Source organism: Dicentrarchus labrax, unplaced genomic scaffold, assembly GCF_905237075.1.
Source record: "Dicentrarchus labrax unplaced genomic scaffold, dlabrax2021, whole genome shotgun sequence".
Taxonomy (NCBI): domain Eukaryota; kingdom Metazoa; phylum Chordata; class Actinopteri; family Moronidae; genus Dicentrarchus; species Dicentrarchus labrax.
Genome location: NW_026136722.1, coordinates 23,180,783 through 23,197,263, shown reverse-complemented (window position 1 = coordinate 23,197,263; position 16,481 = coordinate 23,180,783). Strand labels below are relative to the sequence as shown.

General features: G+C 39.8%; 1 protein-coding gene across 8 annotated transcripts in view; it reads left to right on the top strand.

Annotated features, from left to right (window-relative positions):
• The window catches only part of caskin1 (CASK interacting protein 1), a 110,487-nt gene that overhangs the window by 45,808 nt on the left and 48,198 nt on the right, over positions 1-16,481 (top strand). For all 8 annotated transcript variants that reach the window (XM_051386818.1, XM_051386817.1, XM_051386820.1 and 5 more), the window contains exon 2: positions 10,797-10,848. In XM_051386818.1, coding sequence (XP_051242778.1) covers positions 10,797-10,848 — 52 coding nt within the window. The remainder of the gene's footprint in view (positions 1-10,796; positions 10,849-16,481) is intronic.

Below are 16,481 nucleotides of genomic sequence, written 5' to 3'. Positions count from 1 at the left end.
GAGCAGTCAGTGAATGAATGGGTGAATGTGGCATGTAGTGTAAAGTGCTTTGAATGGTCAGAAGACTAGAAAGGTACAGTCCATTTACCATTTTACAAAAACACATGACATATTACATTACCTTACATGTCATATGTCATATATCCTCTGTTTATGTATGCCAGACATCTTCAATTCATGATTCATATTATGTTCCAAACACTATCTGAACCAATTTGTCACTGCTGTGTTTGATAAATGAGTTCTACAGAACTGTGCACTACAGTACTCCATTATAGACCATCTAATTACTCTACAGGAGGACCACATATACCTCACTCAAAGCAATGCACAGTTATGAGGATGAGCTTTTTTTGAGCAGCATTTGACTAAGACCATCCACAAGAAAAATTAGGATTTGTAACATGGATGCTGCTGTTTATCCATGGCGTCTGAGTGGTTGTTGTTTAATGTGTTTGTGTTTTGTTTTCCCGTCTATGATTATAACTGCACTGCCTTCTGTTTTAATGGCTTAGTGCTCCCTTTTGCTTTGCTTTGATTAACACAGAGCTCCCCGGAAAATGAGAATCAGGCTGTTTGAGAGATGTTCAAATACACAATTAGTGTGTTTACCAGCAGCCGCCCATATGGGTCGACAGCGAGGGGAGACGGTCTATACTTACAGTAATTAATGAGTTAACCCTGCTAATGAACTGGAGCTATTTGACTGTATTGAGCTCAGCTGATCTGGGTACAGGTGTCAGCTGAGTGTCTGAGTGGACGAGACTCCATGAAGTAGTGTTTGTTCATTCAGAGGAAGCAGATGTTGGGTTAGACAATCTGGAAATAAGGATGTCACACTCTCACACCACCCCCACTCTCATTACAGCAACATAGATGTCTTTCTGTGTGTGTGTGTGGGTGCATGTGATTCTGAATCTCTGTGCTCTGGGTGCGTGTACAATACACTTCTCCGTGTATAGGGAGAGCTAGAAAATGCTTGTTGCCTAGCAACCGCCTCTATGCATCCTGGTGCTCCCTAGTTGTGTGTATGTGTGTGTGTGTGTGTGGGTGTGTGTTTGTGTGTAGGGTGGGAAACAGAGAGCAGGCTGCAGGCTGAGGTGTTGCAGCAGCAACTTCATGAAATCAGTATTTTCCCAGAGTTCTGCTGCGGCAGGCTACAAAATAGTGAAGTTATTCAGTGTGTGTGCATCTGCTCGACATACTGTGCGTGTGTGTTGTTGCAGCAGGTACAACACATAATAAATAAGCTATTTAAAGGTCCAGTGTGTAACATTGAGGAGGAGCTACTGTCAGAAATGGATATAATATTCATAGGTATGTTTTCATTAGTGTATAATCACCTGAAAATAGGAATGTTTATGTTACTTTAGAATTAGTTGTTTTTATCTACAGATGCCACAGGTCACCTACCATGGAGTCCGCTATGTTGTAGGTAGGGCCTTAGTTTCTTCTTTAAGCTTGGAAGGGGAGAGTGAAGTGAGGGAGCTGCAATATGCGACTACACCGCTAGATGCCACTAAGTCCTACTGGACCTATTTGGGTAATGTTGCGGCCTAAAATGCTTGATTTCACAGCAACTTTTCTAAAAAAGTTGTGATGTGTGTTAACGATCTTTTTAGGCCTTTTTTTGCAATGAAACTGTGGGAGAAAGTCGTAGTTTGGTGACGCTCAACATTTTGCACGGGGGACTGCTATGATTGGTGAAACTTGCGGGAACTACTACTTTTAATAATTGGTAAAATTTGCAGAAAGGTTGCTGTGATTGGACAAAATTGCAAGATCATGCACAATTCATGGGCACTGGTCAGTCCCTCGTTAGTGTATAATCGCCTGGAAATAAGAATCGTTGTGTTTTTGTTTCCATAGAATGAGATGTGGGTCGCCTTCAGTGGAGTCCACAAGTTGAACTGTCATGTTTCTACAGTAGCCCAGAACAGACAAACCAAATACTGGCTGTAGATAGGGTCTTTTGATGTTTGATGTTTTTTATTCAGGCCCGGTGGAATCCTCCAAAAAAAAAAGAGCCAGAGGAACCTGATTATTACAGATTATCTGTCTCATGTACTACTGTCAGGATATAATGAAAGTTTCAACAAATATGACAAAAAGTTATCTTTTCATAAAAGTTACCTACTGCAGCGTTAAGTTGTAACATACCTCTGTGGTACAACTGCTTTTATTTTATTAATGCATAAATCACAAAGTGATAGTTTACATTATACCTAGGTTAAGTTCGTACCTGCAAACAGCTGGTGCAACAGGCTGCAGGTCGTCAAATACACGAGTGTTGTTCAGTTTGTTGTTATCAGCAACTTCACTGCTAGATGCCACTAAATCCTACACACTGGTCCATTAAGTGGAGGGTGTACTTGCTTTAAAACTTGTTCTATTGTTATATTGTGTATAAAGCCACACAGGTGTCTTCACTCCTGTTGGGATTTATTGCCAAAAGAGAAAAAGCACCAAAAACCGAACATTTTAGCTTTCTCTCCTTAACACCACAGAATGAATAATTATAATCCAGCCTCATACTGCATTTATATCACATTTTCTCCCAACAGACATTCCCAATAATCAAAATGTGTTATAAACTTTACATCATACTGCCCATCCCATGCCTTTGTGCTGAACAGTGTGACCTGTTTCCATCCCAGCATCGGTTACTTGGATGGAAACAGCAACAGATGTGGGACTAACACCAAAATTACCACCAATTCCCGCCGCTACGCCATTCCTGGCTGGCTCTTTGGCAGGGACACCGAGTTCCTGCAGCGCTGCACATTTGATCTATCGACCCACTTTTTGAGTATCTCTGCATGTTTTATGATAGTTGGCTCACATTGGCTCTTGGAAATACAGTGTTTGATAGCTAGCTTTGTTCAGCACCTCCTAAACCAAGATGTTTGCTCATTGTTCGGCTTTATTTAGTACAAATTAATCATAAACGCAAAGGAGGAGGTACAGATTTGTAAATGTGACGGGATACATGTGCATTTTCATGTGTTCATTGTGTAGGGTTGCATACAAACATGTGACTATGGGAGTGTCAGTGTTGGTGTGAGTGTGTGTGTGTGTGTGTGTGTGTGTGTGTGTGTGTGTGTGAGAGAGAGCTGTGAGCAGATGGTGTGTGTGTGCTACCTGCTCAGGAAGCGCCGACCAGGAAGTGTTGATGAGGAGGGAGGAAGCAGAGAGGGTCAATGAGGATCAAACAGCTCCTGCAGTTACCATGCTGACACACACACACACACACACACACACACACACACACACACACACACACACATCCACACACACACACACACACACATACACACACACACACACACACACACACACACACACACACACACACACACACACACAGTTAATCTGTCCAGTCATATTTATATTCAAATAAATTATTAATGCTAATTATTTGTACTGGGACATCAGAGTTATGTGCTTGTTCACAAATCACTGTAATGTGTGTGTTTGGTCTGGATGTGACGTCGCCTGTCACTGTGTGTGTATACATTCATGATGCAGCACTTTGTGAGAATGCGTGTGTAGGCCGATTTACTGTGTGTGTACATCTGGCAGGCAGAGGATGATGTTGGCAGAGCTCCCACTCGTACCCACTCTGTCCTTATATGATGTCTCGTACAAAGATTCTGTCCTTATTTGATGACACGTGGGGCGGCCCTGTCCTTTTATGATGTCAGAGAATGAAGAGGGAGGTGACAGAGTGCATTGAGTCCAAAGCAAAACAAGTGTTCAACCCACGCACACACACACACACACACACACACACACACACACACAGTGTATGTTAACTGGGTCTGAACCAGCTCATTGTGTGCGTTTCTGCCTGTGTATTGGCAAGAATTGCATGTCGTCCCCTCCTCCTCTTCCCCCTTTCCTTTCCATCTAGCTGTCACAGTCAAAGAAAGCTGGAAAAAAGTTCACTTTTTCATGCAACCAGAACAGTGAGATCTGCTCTTGTATTTGTCACAGTTGCTGTAACATTCAACATCATAGCCCTCAGTTTACGTACAACCCTGCTATCTAGCAGCTGGGGGTTTAAGCACAAATATTGATAGAGTTTTTGAGAATCAATACAATATCACAAGACAAAATATCGCAATACGATATTTTTTGATATTTTCTTACACCCCTTATTATCAGAATGGATAACCAAACAAGTAATGTCAATGCCAATAATCAGGGCAAAGCAATTAAACAAGCAACAAAGCAATGCAGCTACCCTTAAGATGGAACACATTTGCTCAACCAGTCAACCTGGTCTCTTTAATCTGTGTACAAATGACATACTATATATACTTTCCTATACATCCTTCCCATCAACCTCTGTGCAATGTGTGAGCTGAGCTCACATATTTTATTGGGGTGGGGGGACAATTCTGTGTGCAGACTGAGTGGGACTAAGTTTATGATATTGTAACATTCAAGAAGAAAGAGTCTACCTTAATAATGCTGGGTAAATGCATGAAGACAGAGTGCTCCAGTTGAGGAACAGAAAGGAAAATGATTGCATGAGAGAGAAAAGAAACACTATTACCTTTCTCATTTTGCAGACCTCGAGGGGAAGATGGCACTAGGAGGAGAAAATGAAGGCAGAAGGGTGGAGAGGTGAAGAAAATAGTCAGAAGAGGGGCAAATGGGGACAGATCGATCAGGGCCAAGACAACAGGTCTACTTTCAGAGAGCACTCCAGAGTCCAGCACACTATTTTCCATCCTGACTGCCAGGGAGAGAGACGGCGAGAGGGGAAGAGAGAAGGAGAGAGGAAGGGAAAAGTCACTTGGAGAGACAGGAGAGACAGGGGATACAGAGAGCTAAGGCTATAAGCTAACAGCGCTAAGGAATCTTCCTTTCCTCTGTAATGTAAATGTATTTCATGTGATAGAACCAAATACAAATCCTCGTTTGAAAGTACAACAGACTCAGTCTTCCCCAGGATAGGTATTATATAACAGCTCAGCATATTAAGGAAAGCAGTGACACTGTTCCCTTTTCCTCTCCCATGAGGATAAAATCAGCCCATTTTAGCCAGGGGTAAGAAAACAGAGAGTCAGCAGACTGCAAATAAAAATCCATGTAGTCTCCTCTTTTCTCTGCCTCTATCTCATATTTGGAATATGGATATATATGGATATCTGACCTTCTAACATTCTAACAGCACACTTGCTCATGCATAGGCTACAATTTAAAACTCACCGTGGCTTTCAGCTCTCCTCGACCTTTGACCTTTACTGGGGGCCTGTTAACAGGGAGCAATCAATACCCCATCAGGACGAACATAAAAAAGCGAAACAGAGTGGGCAAAGTTAACTCAGCTTTCCCTCAGAGTCACACACACACACACACACACACACACACACACACACACACACACAAAATGTTTCTTTTGTATAGGGCCTAAATGAAGCAGGAACTAAGAACCTCATTTAAAAATCCCATAGATAGGATAGAAAAATAGAAAACTGAACTTATCCTCGATCAGGATTTGTCATTTAACTCCCACATAAAGCAGACCTCTAGGACTGCCTTCTTTCATTTACGTAATATTAGAAAAATTAGACACATCCTATCACAGACAGATGCAGAAAAACTAATCCATGCATTTGTTACTTCAAGGCTGGATTACTGCAACTCTTTATTATCAGGTTGCCCCAATAAGTCCATTAAAACGCTCCAATTAATTCAGAACGCTGCAGCATGAGTACTGACAGGAACTAGAAAAATAGATCACATCTCTCCTGTTCTAGCTTCTCTGCATTGGCTCCCTGTAAAATGTAGAATAGAATTTAAAATCCTCCTCCTCACCTACAAAGCTCTTCATGGTCAGGCCCCTTCATATCTTAAAGAGCTCATAGTACCCTATTATCCCTCTAGAACACTACGCTATATAAATAAAATTGAATTGAATTGAATTGAACAAACTTACAAACATACATACAGTTATGGCACCGACCAAAGTATTGGTACCTAGAGCTCTGTATTTGCAAGAATCTGGCAATATTATACGTATCACGACACAGGGTTATGCTTCAATATATTGTGATATATTGCAGTTCACTAAGCAAGGTGATATATTGTGACTGTGGCGCAGAGGCAGAGCGGGTCATCCCCTAATCGGAAGGTTGTTGCTTCGATCCCTGGCACCTCCCGCCATGTGTCAAAGTATCCTTGAGCAAGATACTGAACCCCAAATTGCTCCTGATGCTCTTCATCGGTGTGTGAATGTGTATGAATGAGTTAGCTTCTGTTCGATGGACTTTGCCATCACTGAGTGAATGTGTGTGAAAGGGTGAATGTGCCATGTGCGCCTTGAGTGGTCGGAAGACGCTGTACAAGCACAGGTCCATTTACCATTTACTTCTTTTTTAAAATCAAATTGTAGGAAAAGTGATAATCCGAAGAACACACTCACCATATGCATAAAACCTGAGTAATAAAAAGTGAACTTTTATGCAACCAGAACAGTGGGATCTGCAACATCATAGCTCTCAGTTTACATTTACAACACTGCTATCTAGAGGTTGGGGGTTTAAACACAAATATTGATGCAGTGTTTTTGAGAGTTGATACAATATCACAAAACAAAAATATTGCAAAACGATATTTTCTGATATTTACCCGTATTGAAACATTATCAATGATACCCAGCCCTACACTCAACAGTATGTCATGATGTTTGTTTAATTTTTCTAGTTAAGGATGGCAATTTTTAGCCAGGCTAGTTGCAAAGGCTAGCATTATCAGTGTTTCCCTCTGAGGCATCTGTTTGTAAGGAGGAAGCAAGGCAGTGGACATTTTGTGACAGGCGCAGATAGCTTTTTTACAGATATTTTCAAATCTAACTCTGAATTAAGGGTTTGTATTCTTGTATTCCCGTATTTTGTTTTGCTTCATCTTATTACTGAAGGCAGTATACCCTCAGCCTGACATGCACACACAGATAACAGTGTCCCCAAATCCCCAAGGGTTAAACATTTTAAATTGACTTTATAATAAACGATTTCTGTTTCTCAGTTTTTTCAAGATTACTTGCCCCCGGCACTTTCAGAGAAGTTTGGCTTCTTTTGGAAAGTGTATTTCCAGATATCCACAAAACAGCTTAAATCCAAAATTAACATCAAAATGTATGGCTGTCAATGGGTGAAGATTTTTGTATTGCTTGTTTCATTTGCAGATATTGTCCTCGGTGCAGGCAGCTGGAGGCTGGTAGAACACAGGAAATACATATCGGTGCTGTCAGAAGCTTTGACTGTGACTCCATTAGACCTGCAGTTAGTGCAGTGTTCAACATTACCACAGCTATGTATGAAGTAGAGAGGGAGAGGCAATTGCTTTATGTGTCTTTTGACTTCAATTCAATTCAGTTTTCAATTTTATTTGTATCGCGCCAATTCATAACAGGAGTTATCTCAGGACACTTTTCAAATAGAGCAGGTCTAGACCGAACTCTTTATAACATTATTTACAGAGACCCAACAGTACCACCATGAGCAAGACCTTGGCAACGGGGGCAAGGAAAAACTGCCTGTTAAGAGGCAGAAACCTCGGACAGACCCTCCGGCTAGAATAATATTATGGACAGTGGTGTCAAATGCGGCACTAAGATCTAATAATATAGGTACAGAGACAAGTCCATAGTACACAGACTAGTCCATGCTGATCATCTTTTGTTTGGACATGAATTTCTCCATCTAATGTGACTGCAGCTATGTGGGTGTGGAGTGTTGCCGTGTTTTCAAGAAAAATGTGTGTTTTTGGCTGGCTGACTTCTCCATAACCATGGTTTCACTGTTTGTTATGACTGTCCACTGCCATGTTGCTGTCCAGCATCTCTGAGCAACACATACACACACAGACACACCGACATGGACACACTGATGCAACAGCAAAAACTTTGACTGGAAGTATTTATCACCCTTATATGTGTGTGTGTGTGTGTGTGTGTGTTTGTTCAGCCGATGGTCTCTAATTTGTTAAGCCTGATTAGTCTAGTGAGAATGATCAATATATTCACTTTACGATGTGCACACTGCTCAGAGCACTGATTAAAGCTTATTGTTATGCTGCTTTGAACAAATGAACCTCTACAGTTTAACTCTAGTACTGCATGTTGCAGGTCCCAGGGTTCTCATTTTGAAATGAGTTGGATGTAAAACATTAAAAGTTAAATGGAAACAGCGTTTTCAACCAACTCATTGAGCTAATGCTAGCTTAAATAGCTTACTAGGTATAGCTGATACATCTCTCAGCATCAGTTTTTATTTCAGCTGCCACAATTGACCTGCTCAAGATGAAAATCTGACTTTTGTCTGAAATTGTGTGTGAATTCACGTACCCATTGTTTAAAAAAATTACTACAAACTGTTAGCTTAGCAAACAGTAAATTCATCAAGTGGGATGCATCTTGGGAAATGTCAGCTTGAGGCAAGGTGCATGTAAAGAGAAAATTGTATTCAAGGTGGATTTTTCTGATCAGGCGCTCTGGGTGGAAAGTCTTTCTCACAAAGGTCTGTCTCGAAGACACTGTCAGATTAACTGAGGGGATTTTTGTCCTGTTCCATGGGGTGTGTCTATTTACCTGTCACATAATATGACCAGGGGTCGGGTCTGACAGAGTCAAAAGGCCATGGTTTACGGCTACTGGACAGATGTAGAAGGCCGTGAACAAAGAAAAGTGTGTGTGTGAGGACATGCTCGTTTTTGGGAAGAACCCAGTCATTGTATGAAGCTTATGATTGATATCTTGATTGTTATTTTATTTTTTTTAATTGTTCTATCCTCGTCTCTTTCCTTTCTCTTAAAACGTTTCATGTCAGTTTCTCTGACCTCTTTTAACTTGGCCATGCCATTAATGCATGTTAGTGGATGCATATCAGGTTGTATCTGCACACAGAGGGTGTAGATAGTGCCTCTGAAAGCTCTTGGTCCATGTGTGTGTATGTGAGTGTGTGTGTGAGTGAATCCCTGCATTTAGCGGCCAGAAATAGTCTGTTAGGAAATCAATGTTCCTCTCCCAGTGGCGCTGGGAGCTGTCTCCTCCACAATAGAGGGACTGTCCTGTTTCCTGCACCCTAGAGGGAGAGTGTGTGTGTGTGTGTGTGTGTGTGTGTGTGTGTGTGTGTGTGTGTGTGTGTGTGTGTGTGTGTGTGTGTGTGTGTGTGTGTGTGCGTGCATGTGTGTGTAGAAAGTGAAAGTGGAAACAGAGAGAACAGGCTCATCCAGCCTCAGTTCTGCATCAGCTCACATTAGACATAAAAACAAAGGGGAGAAAATGAAAAATAATGTGGGTGAAAGTAGGAGAAGGTTGTGTTTATGTGTGTTAACAATGAATATGACTTCGACCAAATGTCTTCCCCCGCCTGTAAATAAGTCACTATAGAAGCTGTGTAGGTGTTAATAGACGTTAGTGTCTTTAATTAGCAACATTAGAATTTCATAACAAGAGGCCAAAGTGATGCACTGAAGTAACAAAACCATCCTCTGAAGCACACGTGTAGTTTTAGTAACACTTTATTTGATAACTTTAATTAACATTTAGGAGGATCTATTGTCAGTAATGGAATATTATATTCATAGGTAGGTTTTCATTAGTATATAATCACCTCAATATAGGAATTGTTGTGTTTTTCTTAGAATGAGAGGTTTTTACTTATAGACACCGTAGGTCGCTTTCCATGGAGTCTGCCATGTTGAACCGCCATGTTTCTACGGTAACCCAGAAGGGACCAGGGTTATTATAGTTAACTAAAATTAAACTAAAAACTAAAACTAGATCTAAAAGAAAACATTTTAGTTAACTGAATTAAATAAAAACCTATACTTTGGAAAAAAACAGACTGAAACGATAGTGTGTATTTTATTTTTAGTCTTTGCATTGGTGCATTATTATCATTCTTATTAGTAGTATTTATTGAGACTGGCATGTCTACATGACTGTGAGTCAATGTGTTTGTATTGTAATACATATTCAGAATGTCTTCAGACAAATACTCCCCATATTGTAATAAAAAAAACTAACAAAAAAAGATCTAAAACTACACATTTTTAAACAGTAAAAACTAAACTGAAATGAGAAAACCCACTCAGGAAACTATAGTGAATTGAAAACAAAAATTAAAAACAAAATAGAAATAAAAAACAAATGAAAAATACAAATCTCTCAAAGGGACAAATCAAACTCTGGTTCTAGATAAGAGTTTTTTCATGCGCTTTGCAGCCACCATAGATTCTCCTTCGTGCTTGGAAGGAGAGGGTGAAGTGATGGAGCTGTGATCAATGCCACTTAATCCTACACACTGGACCTTTAAAAAAGTATAAAGCACAAATAAGGCAGTTGCAAATTTTTATGATATTTGCATATGGGTAGATTGTGTTTGTGAATTCTGCATTCATACTGTATACTTCACTCCAGATGAACCACACACAGAGTAGCAAGCATGCTCTGAGTGATGTAAATATTCAGGATGAGAGACAGATATTATCACCATGGGGGCCTGTACTTGAGGAAATTCTTTCCTGCAGACAGCAGGCAAGGAAATATGACGACAATATGTCTCATAATAAATGAAGAGGTCTTCCATTCTGGAAAAGTGAAAAATCTTGGTTCTTTGGCTTGAAATGGAATATAAACAACATCCCATATCTGACGATGTTGTACACATTAAACACAACAACAATATTGCTGTGCTATATCATAAAAAGGCATCAACTGGCGATTATTATCATTTACTGGCTGCAAAAATCAATTAATGCTCCACTTTGTTGTTTTTCAGAGCTCCTCGGTTCTGCAAAGAAAGTGAATGTCAACTTCCAGGATACAGATGGGTGAGTTACTCTCCCTCACTCCTCCCATTTACATCACATCAGTTTTCATTATTGTTCACTTTTCCTCCACTCTCTCAATTCCCTCTGCCATTCTCACTCACTCCCCACCTCCTTCCCCCTATCCTTTTTAATATCCATCCTCCTCCCACTCCTCCCCTGCTCCCATTCATATAAAAGCTGTATTATTGTGGTAGTTTCACTTGTGTCTCTATAGCATTAAAAGCTTGAGGATTAGCCCCGATACCACTCAGTGTAAGTCCAGACTAGAATGGTGTATTTATGTGTGTGTGTGTGTGTGTGTGTGTGTGTGTGTGTGTGTGTGTGTGTGTGTGTGTGTGTGTGTGTGTGTGTGTGTATGTGTGTGTGACACAGAAAGAGTATTAATGTCATTAAAAGCCTTGCATGTGTGCATATATAATATGTAGGTAGATGTGTGCCTACATAACAACAATAATTTAACAAATTTCCCCCCAGGGATCAATAAAGTATTTCTGATTCTGATTTCTGATTCTGATTACATGGGCACTTGTTCGTGAGTTAAAACTGCACTAGGTCATTTTTATAAAAATAACTTTTTGCTATCCTGACAGTAGAACATGAACATTAAACAATCTGGTTCCTCTGGCTCCTCCTAGCTCTCCTAATGGAAGAATCTAGAAGTAGTAGAGGAATCCACCGGGCCTAAACTAAAACAACCAATCACAGCTGAGAAAGATAGAAAGACGCTTTGGGTTGGGGGCTTGAAGATAGTTGATTGTTTAGTCACATTTCCAGCATTAATATTTAATGCCCTGGGAATGAAACTTAATAATCAACTATCTTTCTTGGCGCTGATTGGTTGTTTTTGTCTAGGCCCAGTGGTTTCTTGCCAAAGCCATTAGGAGCACTAGGAGGAGCTCATGTTCTACTGTCAGGATATAATGAAAGTTTCAGCAAATATGAGAAAAAAATGTTTTTATGAAAGTTACCTACTGCAGCTTTTACTGCTTTAAACAAGCAAAACAATAATATACGTAACATGAGATGGAGAACCACGGCCCAGAGCAATCTGGTTTCACTGTGTGACAGAGCATTCAGAGAGACTGAGCAATTCTCCGGCCTGCAGACCCTGCAGACAAAACGTGTCTACTAATTTCAGACAGAATGGGGAGCAGAAACAAAACCGGTTTACAGTGTAAAATCAGATCATTTGTTCGGATGTGGTCTGCCGCTGATGGGATTTAACAGTGAAAGCTAATAAAATGGGTGACAAATAAAAGGAAAAGGCTGCATAAATGAGGGAAGAAACGTAGCAAACCCTGATGTTTCCATACAGGACATAACACGACCACACTGTGTGGTTTAATGTGTATGAAAATGATGTGAATCAGTGCTATGATATATATAGCTAGTAGTACCCAGTACTTTTGTGAGTGAGGCAGTACACAAGTTGTAGCTGATATGATGTCGGTGTTCAACCAGTCAGGGATGTTCAATCCTACAAACTTCCTAAGGCCCTAATGTTCTTGAACTGTCAAATGGTACTACCTCAGAGATGGGACTTATTTTACACCTGGACCTAAAGTTAAAAAACTAAATTTGAAAAAAACAGATTTTTTCACAGATTATCTGTCTTTTCCTTTATATCCTTTGTACTTTTTTTTTGCCAGAATGGGAGTAAAATAGGTGTTAAATTACATTCAAAATGGTCTTAAAAAGTCTTAAATTTAACCCGTTGAAACCTGCAGAAACCCTGTTTCATTTCCAGTGTAGTAGTTTCTTTGTTGGTATTGTTTGTATTTTACAAGCATTATGCAGCTCACTTATGATCGATGCTGGAACAGATCCTTTGTGGCTGTACTCCATTCATTTTAATTACTGTTGACAGCATGTTGTATTGTTTGTACCTGCGTTTCTCGAATAGTGCCTGTTAGTGGAAGGAGATTCCTCACAGTACCTGTTTATCCATTATACAAGACTGTCTGCAGAGTGCAGCAGGAAGCAACGCAAGGTAGAAATGCAAATTCCTGCAACCGTGAGTCACACCAGCTTCAGCCCTTGTGAGAGTCATTTAAACTGAGCTAAAAGACTGCAAACCGCACCTAATAAAGTGGTTTCTGTAAAGATAAAGATCAAAAGTAATCCTGGCAGCACTGCTTTGCCACTCTTAGTGAAACTGAGCGGTGTAATCTAATTAGTGTGTTGACTGTTATTGCCCCTTCATTCCTCCCACAGTATTAAGTGCTCCATATTACTAACGTGGCTGTGTGCGAATAAGTCCTAAATAAAGTTTATGACAGAAATGCAAGGATCGAGTTGAATTAAATTTTATAATGAGCGCACATGGATAATGAGACTGCACAAGAATTCATTTTAGATTAATTTACTCTTCTTGGCAGTCGCTTGGAGACTCATAATGAACTCACTCTGTTAAAAAAAAGCTGTTAATTGGGATCTTTCACTATAGATGTTGCTCATCCTGCTGTGTGTGTATTAAATAACATCCCCTAAGTGGCGTTGATCAGCTGGTGTTACACCGTCATTAAAAACCTTTAAACCAATGCTGGTCAGCATTTTTGTTATTAAGATGATTATGTAACAGAGTAGGAGCAAAGTGTAGAGATGGAGAGAAATGAGCAGAAAGAGATAGAGTTTGTTACATACAGACTCACAGGAGACCAGACAACAACAGAGCACTCAGATCCCTCTTTATAAACCCAGACAGGGAGATCCCCACTGAGACCTGAGAGTACATTACAAGAGAGCTCCACTGCGATTATATATGCACTGTATGTGAGTGTGTGTGTACAGGTGTAGAGGTTTACAATGTGCAGACAGGAAGACCTGGAAAAGAATAAGACATGAAGAACGCCTACCCACGCATACCTGTGCCAGGCCAGCACATTCTATTACTGTATATATACTGAACAGTATAAACATAGAGACAGACAGCATGTATACAGTACCACACATACAGAAAGCAGTGCAAATTCACATATTTATACAATAATATATAAAAGGAAGCAGGGTAGGTATAGGTAACTAAAATTGAACAAAAACTATTAACTGAAATAAAATAAAAACTAGAGTAAATAAAAACTTAAAAATGATCTTATTGGTTGGCTGGTTTTTATGCTCGGTGATTCTCTGCCTTTTCAAGTTAAAGAGGAAATAATGAGACTATCAGAACTTCTTGAATAAAAAGTGGCTCTGCGCTCAGTGATTGTTGCCTTGAAGGCAAATAAGACTGAAATTAGTAAGTGAGTCATCTTAACGCTTCTGAAATATTTTTTGGACAATATGGCTGTCATAAAAGAACATTTTACCAGAATATTGTCCCCCTTGTTAAGCAAAGGAATAAATCCTGGCCTGCATTAACACACCTCCAGGGCACAACCAGAGTCTTCTGACAGAAAGACAGCAACTCCTTCTGAGATGATCTGGAATCTGTGGAATTAATGTCAGTTTGTGTTTTATGGGCAGATAAAACCCAGGGGACACACACATACAGGAGGAGGTGACATACTGAGAAACGGACACACGAGACGACCTGATATATAACCCTTAGTCCTTCCTTCCTTCCTTTTGAATTGAATTTCCCTCTCTTGAATTTCCCTTGGGATCTATCTATCTATCTATCTATCTATCTATCTATCTATCTATCTATCTATCTATCTATCTATCTATCTATCTTTTGGGAATGCCTAGGATGCATTAACATCTCTAATTGCTAAGAATGGATCGAACTGTATGTGTCTGTGTTTGTATGGGTGTATATTATGTGTGTGTGACAGGTGAAGAGGACCAGTGTAAAGCTTATTTAAAGTCCACATGGAACAGAAATCAGAGAGCTGTTTGCTTCTGCATATTATTCAGCATATTTCCTGTAAAACCCAGCAGTTAGGGAGGGATTTGTCGCAGTAACCAATAGCGCTGTGTGTTACATCATTCCAGCAGCTGTAGTGGAGATATTAGCTCTGTTGGACTGGGAGCTCTCAGTGAACAGCACGTCCAGACCGGGACTGAATGCAGAATAAGATGCCGACAGAGATGTGTGTACAGACATCAGTGAGGTCCAGTCCCCACAAATACTCAGCTTCTGTAGCTAACCATGCTGTTATCTAGTTTGCTAACTAAGCTGAACTGAAGAAATTGATATGTTATGATATATTGGTTGTAATTGGTTAGTTTATGCTTACGTAAGCACACACCACATTTTGTTTTACAGGAAAAAAAATTATTGGATATGGATATAAAAATACAAAGACACACTATTAGAATGTTGAATAGGGATGCAGATGCAATTTTAAGGGTTAATAAGTAATTTTTCATTTCATCTAGATTTCAAAGGGTTGATGTTACAGCAATAAAACCACATTAAAAGATTGTGTGCTAAAAATGGAGGAGGGGTTGATCAAGCCAGTTGGAGATATATATACATACATGTATATATAAAGAGAGGCACATGAGAGGATCATGAGAGAGACAGATGAGCAGCAGAGATAAACAAACAGAGGCAGCTGGTGAGAGGAGTTGAAAAACCAAGATATGAAAGAGAGTCTGGTTTCTGAAATGGAGATACATGATATGTGGGTTCAGAGGCAGTGGTGCAGTGATGTCTGGGTAAGTGGGGTTTACTGTGGCTTCCATCCCTACATGAAAACAAACCCATGTTTGCACTTGACCCCTAAAACCCCCAGCAGTGCTTCCCCTTCTAACTTGTAACTGTTATTGGTGTCATCCTCATCAGACAGTTTCATCATCAAACTTAAAGGTCCAGTGTGTAACATTTAGGAGGTTCTATTGTCAGAAATGGAATATAATATTCATAGGTATGTATTCATTAGAGTATAATCATCTGAAAATAGAAATCATTGTGTGTTTGTTACCTTAGAATGAGCTATTTTTATCTACAGAGGGAGTGGGTCCTCTTCTACAGAGTCCGCCATGTTGAACTGCCATGTTTCTCCATAAAATCGGCTTATTCTAAGGTAAAGAAAACACAATAGTACTAGTTGACAGGCGAGGGTGGGGGTGGGGGCTGTGACAGTGTACTTTACAGCACAGGCTAATGCTAACCAGCTGCTGGAGGTAGCTTCCTATTTGGTGTACATATATGAGAGTGGTATTGAAATTGCAATATGGCCAAGAGAAAGAGATAAAGACGCGTTGGGTCTGTATTTAAAGCCCTGGGAATGAGACTCAACAATCAGCTTTCTTTCCTGGCTCTGATTGGTTGTTTTCATTCAGGCCCGGTGGATTCTTACAAATGCCATTAGTAGCACTAGAAGGAGCCAGAGGAACCTGATTTTTTTTTTTTTTTTTTTTTTTACAGATTATCTGTCTCATGTACTACTGTCAGGATATAGTGAAAGTTTCAGCAAATACGACAAAAAAATATTTTTATAAAAAAGACCTACTGCAGCTTTAAGAAGTTTGTAGAAACAGTACAGAAACATTTTCACATCGTAATGATTTTAAGTTTTTCAGTGAAAAAAAAAGATTATTCCTACATTAATTGTGAATCATATTGCAATCATAGTATCTGTCAAAATAAAAGCAATATGATGTTTTTACCATATCATGCAGTCCTTTTTTGCCTTACCTAAGTACTGTAGGCTACAGCTGCTTACTGAATGTGTCAGATACATTTA